We start from the raw sequence: 9,114 nt of genomic DNA, 5'->3' as shown, positions 1-9,114 counted from the left end.
GGTGCGAGCGATGGACGAGGGGGTCCGCGCGAGAAAGGGGGATCCACGGTGCGAGCGATGGACGAGGGGGTCCCCGAGGAGAGGGGGGATCCGCGGAAAGAAGACGGTGGTGTGAGAAGGATAGCGCTACGTGTGGGAAAAGGATAGCGCTAAGTGTGTGAAGAGGACAGTGCGACAAGGATGGTATCAACGTGCGACAAGGATAGCGTCAACGTACGACAAGGATGACGTCAACGTGGGACAAGGACGACGCATTGTAAGATGGCGCATAGGTGGGAGAAGGACGACGCAAAGGTAAGTGAGTGAGTGATAGCGACGAGCATATGAAAGAGAGAGAACTATAATATCGCGAGACTTAGAACGATAATAGCGCAAGACAACGCGTGCGAAAGAGAACGATATTGCAAGAACAACGCGAGTGAGAGAGAACGCATACGAAAGAGAGACTTATGATTAACGCGAGACTTACAACTAGCGCAAGAGAGAGAGACACAAGAGATGGGAGCGCAAGGGAAAGGCGCGTAAATAATTGCAATTTTTTTATAAATTACAAATATAAAATTTATTTAAATGTGTGTGTGTGTACTATACAATTTGTGTGTGTGTACTTAAAATTAAGAATAATAATAGTAATATAATAATAATAATAATATAAAATATAAAATTTAAAATATAAAAATAAAGGTGAGGGGGGGGGTGATGCGCCGGGCTAAGGGGGAGGCCGCTCCTGGAAGGCTAAGGGGTCGATGTGCCGGGCTGAGGGGGGGCCGCTCCTGGAACAGAAAAAGACATACATTTGAATAGTTTTTTAATAATTTATTTTAGAACTTTTGATGTATTATAAATTGAAAGTTACTTACAATTCTTTCCATAGCATTTTCCATTCATCGTTATACAATACACACAATTTATATTTTGATGCAGGTTTGGATTCACATATCTGTTTATCCTCTCGTCGGCCATTCATATCATCGCGTAAATTCTAAAATCAAACATATTAATTTTAAATGTTTTAAATTTATTACACATCGACAAAAATATTTTACCTTCAACGTTTCCAATTTCCGCCGTAGTATATTCTCATGCTCATCTTCTTCCAGTTTTTCAAAATCTTCTATTAATTCGAGATTTTCACGCAGTTTATTTCCAATCAAGAGACACGGTAGTGTCTTTGCTAAGTCCCAGCGTAAGCAAAAAATGCACTCCGTGTATTATTACGCGAGTCGGATTGAGAGTATAACTCGATATTTTTATTTCTCATATAACCGCTCAACGGATCGAGTTCTTAGTAGAATTAATCGATAGCTTGGGTTTAAATTAAATAATAAAAGTGTTTTTATTTTTGCGCTACGTGCTCTGTAAACGGAGATATCATGATGCAAAGTCTGAAATGTGAAAATTTCGATTAAGAAACGTCGTCATGGTCGTCATCAACTCCTCTTAACGTAACAAAGAAAATACAGAAATACGTTTCCAACGTCTGCCACAAGAATGCGCTAGCAGTGATTCACGCGACGCAGCATTAGTAGCGCTCTGTGGCGTTAACGGTGCTTATAAATATGTTGTAAAAGGTTAAGTGTGTCACTTCAGGTAATTATATAAAATAATTAATAATATACATATAACATTTATATATTTAGATTAGATTGTATCTATATTATTATTTCAGATTATATATATATATATATATATATATATATATATATATATATATCAAGAGACACGGTAGTGTCTACTTCACTACAGCTATAACATGGACGTGGACACAGCGAGTGACAATACATCTATCGACGACAAGATAGATGACTTTTGCGAAAATCCGACGCGGGATGCATTAACGGAAGGTCTTATGAGTCTCTTGAAACTTACGGTGGATCAACTGGACGAGAGAATTCGCGCCACAAGGTGACGTCAAGTTTTCTGTTTTCAGCGCGCATGCAATAATAGTAACATTTATTTTTCGCGTTTCTTCTTGCAAATTTACGTATATTTATTATTCTTATATTTCTTTCACAGTATGTACTATTTATTGCAAAATATATGTTTATTCATCGAATTGTAACGATAAAAAATTGCGATTTACTTACACAAGCGACATATATATCTTATTGTTACCTATTTTACAAGAATTCTTGAGCATTTTGAAAATCATTTTCAATTTTCATATATAATTATTGGAATGTTATAAAAAATTGTGCTTTTATCATGTACTACAAGTTGCGTACAAAAGTTGCGAAGAGTATTATTTTTTATGCATAACTATTCTCTTTGTTATAGGATATGTCAAATAGAGCTGAAGCAGCGGATTGTTATTACTTAACATTGATTACTTTGCAAGTTTTATAAAAGAAATTTCTTACAATTTTCACCGTAAATTTTATGGAAACTCCAGTAGTTAATTTATCAGATGAAGAACTTAAGACAGTTTATGATCCTTCTGAGGATTCGTATCTTTTAATAGATGATTTGGAAGAAGATTTAGATATTCTGCATGCGATGAAACCTGTGATTTGTTTAGAAATAGGTAGTGGTTCTGGTATAGTCATCACAGCTCTAGCAATGGCATTGAAAAAATATAATGCTCATTTTATTGCAATTGATATAATCATTATAACATAGAATATTGAAATTCAAAATTTCAAAATTAAAAATAATTTATGCTTTGCGAAAGAAAATTAAAAATGAAAAATAGTTTATGCAAAAGCATAGAAAGAAAAAATCATTATAACATAGAATATTGAAATTCAAAATTTCAAAATTAAAAATAATTTATGCTTTGCGAAAGAAAATTAAAAATGAAAAGTAGTTTATGCAAAAGCATAGAAAGAAAAAATCATCATAACATAGAATATTGAAATTCAAAATTTCAAAATTAAAAATAATTTATGCTTTGCGAAAGAAAATTAAAAATGAAAAGTAGTTTATGCAAAAGCATAGAAAGAAAAAATAAATACTCTATGCTATGATGATATTACATACACACACGCACACGCATGTACACATATACAAACATATTTTTATATCATCATAACGTAGAATATTTAAATTTTCAAAATTAAAAATAGCTTATGCTTTGCAAAAGGAAATGAAAAATAAAAAGTAGTTTATGCAAAGCATAGAAAGAAAAAACAAAGACACATTTATAAAAAATATTCTATGTTATGATGATACACACACACACACGCACAAACGCACACGCACAAACTAATCATGGAAGAAGTAATGGAGTCAGTAATTGAATTATCGTCATCGTTACATGTTGAGGCTGAAGCGATTTTAAAAGAAATCATCATAACATAGAATTTTTAAATTTCAAAATTAAAAGTAGCTTATGCTTTGCAAAAGAAAATTAAAAATAAAAAGTAGTTTATGCAAAGCATAGAAAGAAAAAACGAAAAAACACATTTATAAAAAAAAATATTCTATGTATGATGATGTACACACACACACACACATATACACACGCACACACACACACAAACATATTTTTATATCATCATAACATAGAGTATTGAAATTCAAAATTTCAAAATTAAAAATAACTTATGCTTTGCGAAAGAAAATTAAAAATGAAAAGTAGTTTATGCAAAAGCATAGAAAGAAAAAATAAATACTCTATGCTATGATGATATTACATACACACACGCACACGCATGTACACATATACAAACATATTTTTATATCATCATAACGTAGAATATTTAAATTTTTAAAATTAAAAATAGCTTATGCTTTGCAAAAGGAAATGAAAAATAAAAAGTAGTTTGTGCAAAGCATAGAAAGAAAAAACAAAGACACATTTATAAAAAATATTCTATGTTATGATGATACACACACACACACACACACGCACACGCATACACATTTAAATATTAATAAAAATTAAAAATATTATTTCTATAACGGGCTGAGGTTCTTGGATTGGAACTTCGGCCTCGGGCTCGTCCTCTCGACCGTCCCGCTCTAGCCCATCGTGCACGCGGTTGTTCTACAATAAAAGAAATATTTTAATGTTATTTTATTTGAATATAATATTTAAAGAAGAACTGCACGGATTAACTATATTGAAAGTTAATAAATCTAATTTTAATATATGTACATTCAGATTCATGAATTTAACATTACGCAAAATACTTTTAGCCTTTTAAAATATAAAAATAATTATTTGTGAATTAAAAATTTTTTTTGTAAAATATAATTTATACGACACAAAAATTCATGAAAATACAAATTTTAATTCTATAGAAGGCTAAAAATACTTTGGGCAATGTTAAATTCATAAATCTGAAAATGTAATAGATTTATTAACTTTTAACATAGCTGATTCATTTAGCTGATTCCTTTATAATTAACGTGCCAATTATATAATTCAAAATTATTTACCTCTTACTTGCCCCGCTGTCGTTATCGGTGACGACGGCGGCGGTGGCAGCGGTGACGACGCTGACGGCGATGGCAGCGGTGACGACGTTGACCGCGGCAGTGGCGGTGGTAGTGATGCCATCGTTGGTGGCGGCGATTCTTTTTGTGTTTCCATTAATTTTTGTGTTTCCATTAATTTTTGTATTTTTTTTTTTAAGTATTACATTTTCTTTTAAAGCCGCTTCAGCCTCAACACGTAAAAAGGACGACAATTCAATTTCTGGCTCCATTTCTTCCATATTGTAGGTTCTGAAAGAATGGAAACATATAAAATATATATTATAAAATATGTTTAGAAATGATAGTAGAAATGATAGATAATAAATGATTAATCTTCATTTTAATCTTTTATTGTAATGCATATATGTATTGTGTGTGCAACACAAATATGAATTACAATAAAAAATAAGTAATTACAATAAGTGAATTACAATAAAAATAGTAAAATAAATTTTTATTCCCTTGTTATCTATCATTTCTTACGCATATGTATTAATAATATAATGTGTTACACTTACTTTTTAGGATTTTCTTCATTTTCCTTTTCGTTAGATCTGAAAATAGAAATGTATAAAATATATTGTACAATATAAAATATTTTTGTATTACAATAAAAGATTAAAATAAAAATTAATTCTTTGTCATCTATTTTTATTATATATTTCTATATTTTTATTATATATATGTATTACAATATGTATTACAATAAAGTGTTAAAATAAAAGTTAACCAAGTATTGTGTGTGCAATACATATGCATTATAATAAAAGATTAAGATAATAAAATATTAAAATAGATTATAAAACATTTTTATAATGAAATAATAGATTGTTATCTATCATTTCTATAAAAAATTTTATAATATTTTATTATTTTATATATTTTATTATTTTAATCTTTATTGTAATGCATATGAGTTGCACACACAATACTTGGTTAACCTTTATTTTAATCTTTTATTGTAATACATATATATGTGTTATACGCAGAAGTACATATAGTTACGTATCGCAACAACTAATGGTTAGTTTTAATTTTAATGGTCTATTTTAATCTTTTATTATAATGTATTTGTATTGCGCATGCAACATATAGTAATATATATGTATTATAACAATCATTAGTTATTGCGATGAGTAATTATATGTATTTGTATGTATAATACATATATGAATTATAAGACATTTAAATAAAAGTTAAACAGTATCATGCGTGAAACATATATAATAGAAGATTATAATAAAAGATTGAAATAAAATATATAAAATAATAAATTATATTATAAAATATCTTTATAGATATTATTAATAATCATTGCTTACCTTTTGTGAGTTTCATTATCATTAATTGCTGGTTCTTTTTCGTTTCTGGAACTGTAAATGTATAATATAAGTTATAAAATATTTGTATAAAAATGATAGAAAACGTATTGGTTTATCTTTATTTTATTCTTTTATTGTAATACATATGTATTGCATGCACAACATATACATATTACAATAACGAATTAAAATAAAGATAAACTATTTCATTTCTATAAAGATCTTTTATAATATTTTATTATTTTATATATTTTTAATCTTTTATTGTGCATATTTGTTGCGTGCACAATATTTAGTTAACTTTTATTGTAATGCATTTATATTGCTATATGTTGCGTGCACAATACAAATGTATTATAATAAAGGATTAAAATAATCATTAATTATTGCGATGAATAACTATATGTATTTCTGCGTATAACATATATTTTATGTATTATAATAAAGGGTTAAAATAAAGATTAGCCAAGTATTGTGCATGCAATACATATGCATTATAATAAAAGATTAAGATAATAGAATAATAAAATAATAAATTATAAAATATCTTTATAGAAATGATAGATAAGTGATTAATTTTTGTTTTTATCTTTTATTGGAAGTGAAAATATATAATATAAATTATAAAATATTTTTATAAAAATGATAGATAACGTTTTGGTTTATCTTTATTTTAATATTTTCTTATAATATGTATCACGCGTGCAACATATAATGTGTGTATTACGATAAAAGATTAAAATAAAGGTTAACCAATATTATCTATTATTTGTATATTAATAAAATTTATATATATATATATATAATGTATTTATATTCATGCTTACCTTTTGCGATTAGCCATTGTAAAAAGTGGAAAATAACTCACTTTTTCTCCGTTCCATTTATATATTCAATGATAAATTAGATAAGCAAAGCAACGATTATTCATTAATGGATTTATAAGTATTAATTGTGAATAATAAATGTAGATTTCTAATGACATATTGATTTGTAATTATCCGTTATTTTTGCAATAAGAATAGCAAAGAAGTTTGAAGGATCTGAATATCTATATAGTAAGCAAAGAGGACCGTCGAATTTTAATGAAATATGACGGGGGTGGTGGCGGGTTCTTTGCTCATTTATTTAAAGATGTTTAACATATAGTACAAAAAAGAGTGATATCCCTAAAAAAATTACCCTTTTAAAAAAAAGGTAAAAAAAGGTGCTAAGTCCGCGTAAAAAACAGTATATGTATTTGCAAAATAGTGTATTATTAACTGTAAAAAACTATTGTAAAAAACCTGTCTCCAAAATAGTGTTATTTTAAAACTGTAAAAAACCTATCTTCAAAATAGGATTATTTTAATCTACAAAATAGTTATTTTAATCTGCACAAAATAGTGTTATTTTAAACCGTAAAAAATTGTTCTACAAATTATTTTAATTTTGTGTAAAATTGTATATCCTACAAAAATAATGATATCAAAAAAATTGCGCTAAGTGAAAATAAAAACTTATAAAAATATTTTAACCAAAAGAAGTTATATAAAATGTTGTTTTAATTTTCTACATTATATCCTAGAAAAATGATGATATCCAAAAATTACGCTAATTGAAAATAAAAACTTAAAATATTTTAACTAAAAAAAATTGTACAAAATAATTGTTTTAATTTCCTACAAATAATATTAAAAAGTTGCGCCAACTGAATAAAAATTTTCACTATAAAATATACATTTCTTTTTTATTTCCAATATTAAAAGAAAAATGATATTAAATGAATTGTAATATATCTATTATAAAAAATCGTTGAAAATATGAACAATCATATACATTGCAATAATCATATGCATATATCCTGAAAAGTTTAATTGAAAAAAAAAAAGGAAATGATAATACAAAATACAAAATTAAAAATTATTAAAAAAATTAAAAATTAGAAATTAATAAAAAAAAAAATAAAAATTTATATAAAAATTAAAAATTAATACATATAAAAAAATTTTAGTTAAAAAACTTAGCGCTGCTACGTTGAATAATGTGCTAATGAAATTAGCAGCGCTAAGTTTTTTAACTAAAATTTTTTTATATGTATTAATTTTTAATTTTTATATAAATTTTTATTTTTTTTTTATTAATTTCTAATTTTTAATTTTTTTAATAATTTTTAATTTTGTATTTTGTATTATCATTTCCTTTTTTTTTTTTCAATTAAACTTTTCAGGATATATGCATATGATTATTGCAATGTATATGATTGTTCATATTTTCAACGATTTTTTATAATAGATATATTACAATTCATTTAATATCATTTTTCTTTTAATATTGGAAATAAAAAAGAAATGTATATTTTATAGTGAAAATTTTTATTCAGTTGGCGCAACTTTTTAATATTATTTGTAGGAAATTAAAACAATTATTTTGTACAATTTTTTTTAGTTAAAATATTTTAAGTTTTTATTTTCAATTAGCGTAATTTTTGGATATCATCATTTTTCTAGGATATAATGTAGAAAATTAAAACAACATTTTATATAACTTCTTTTGGTTAAAATATTTTTATAAGTTTTTATTTTCACTTAGCGCAATTTTTTTGATATCATTATTTTTGTAGGATATACAATTTTACACAAAATTAAAATAATTTGTAGAACAATTTTTTACGGTTTAAAATAACACTATTTTGTGCAGATTAAAATAACTATTTTGTAGATTAAAATAATCCTATTTTGAAGATAGGTTTTTTACAGTTTTAAAATAACACTATTTTGGAGACAGGTTTTTTACAATAGTTTTTTACAGTTAATAATACACTATTTTGCAAATACATATACTGTTTTTTACGCGGACTTAGCACCTTTTTTTACCTTTTTTTTAAAAGGGTAATTTTTTTAGGGATACGTTTTACTTTAGAATGATTAGGTTCTATATTGAAACATTTACATCCATGATATTTTGTAAAATCTCGCGCACATATTTCTCGAGCTAGGAGAAATGTCCTCAACGAATTTGTGCGAGGTTTTTCCAAGCCGAGCTCTTGATGTTATAAACTGAACGATTGAAGTTTCCAGATTCTTCTTTGAAAGTTATTCCCGCTCTATTCGAAGTAATTCTTCATCTTGACTAATCCGAAAACGGAAATCAGGTTTCCCATCGGATGATTCCTCCTCCATTTCTCTCTCCTCTCTCTCTCTCTCTCCATTTCTCTCTCCTCTCTCTCTCTCTTTCTCTCCATCCAATAATCATCATCATCCGTATCGTCATCGATGATAATAACGTCGTCTTTAGCCATTATATGTGACCAACGAAACACAAGACTAATGAAACGCAAAGAACAACGAAAGAAATAATATTCTAATGTCACAGGCTCCTCTTCATTATA

At 26.8% G+C, this 9,114-nt stretch overlaps 2 protein-coding genes across 2 annotated transcripts; one reads left to right on the top strand and one right to left on the bottom strand.

Moving 5' to 3' along the window:
- The first annotated feature begins 1,166 nt into the window (after positions 1 to 1,166).
- LOC145974607 (SNAPIN protein homolog) lies at positions 1,167 to 5,056 on the top strand. Its single transcript, XM_083104559.1, has 3 exons — positions 1,167 to 1,590; positions 1,670 to 1,905; positions 2,278 to 5,056. The coding sequence occupies exons 2-3, from the start codon at positions 1,754 to 1,756 to the stop codon at positions 2,318 to 2,320; spliced, it is 195 nt and encodes a 64-aa protein (XP_082960685.1). The 5' UTR covers positions 1,167 to 1,590; positions 1,670 to 1,753; the 3' UTR covers positions 2,321 to 5,056.
- On the bottom strand, positions 3,800 to 7,039 carry LOC145974606 (uncharacterized). The gene is made up of 5 exons (XM_083104558.1): positions 6,572 to 7,039; positions 5,745 to 5,795; positions 4,941 to 4,976; positions 4,384 to 4,671; positions 3,800 to 3,988 (listed from the first exon to the last, which is right to left on the bottom strand). Exons 1-5 carry the CDS (start codon positions 6,586 to 6,588, stop codon positions 3,964 to 3,966), a joined length of 417 nt encoding a protein of 138 aa, XP_082960684.1. The 5' UTR covers positions 6,589 to 7,039; the 3' UTR covers positions 3,800 to 3,963.
- Between the last annotated feature and the right edge of the window lie 2,075 nt (positions 7,040 to 9,114).

Source organism: Camponotus vicinus, unplaced genomic scaffold, assembly GCF_025532165.1.
Source record: "Camponotus vicinus isolate PSW18456_S1 unplaced genomic scaffold, iyCamVici1.0 SCAF_7, whole genome shotgun sequence".
Lineage (NCBI taxonomy): Eukaryota > Metazoa > Arthropoda > Insecta > Hymenoptera > Formicidae > Camponotus > Camponotus vicinus.
This window is presented reverse-complemented; position numbering and strand designations above follow the sequence as displayed.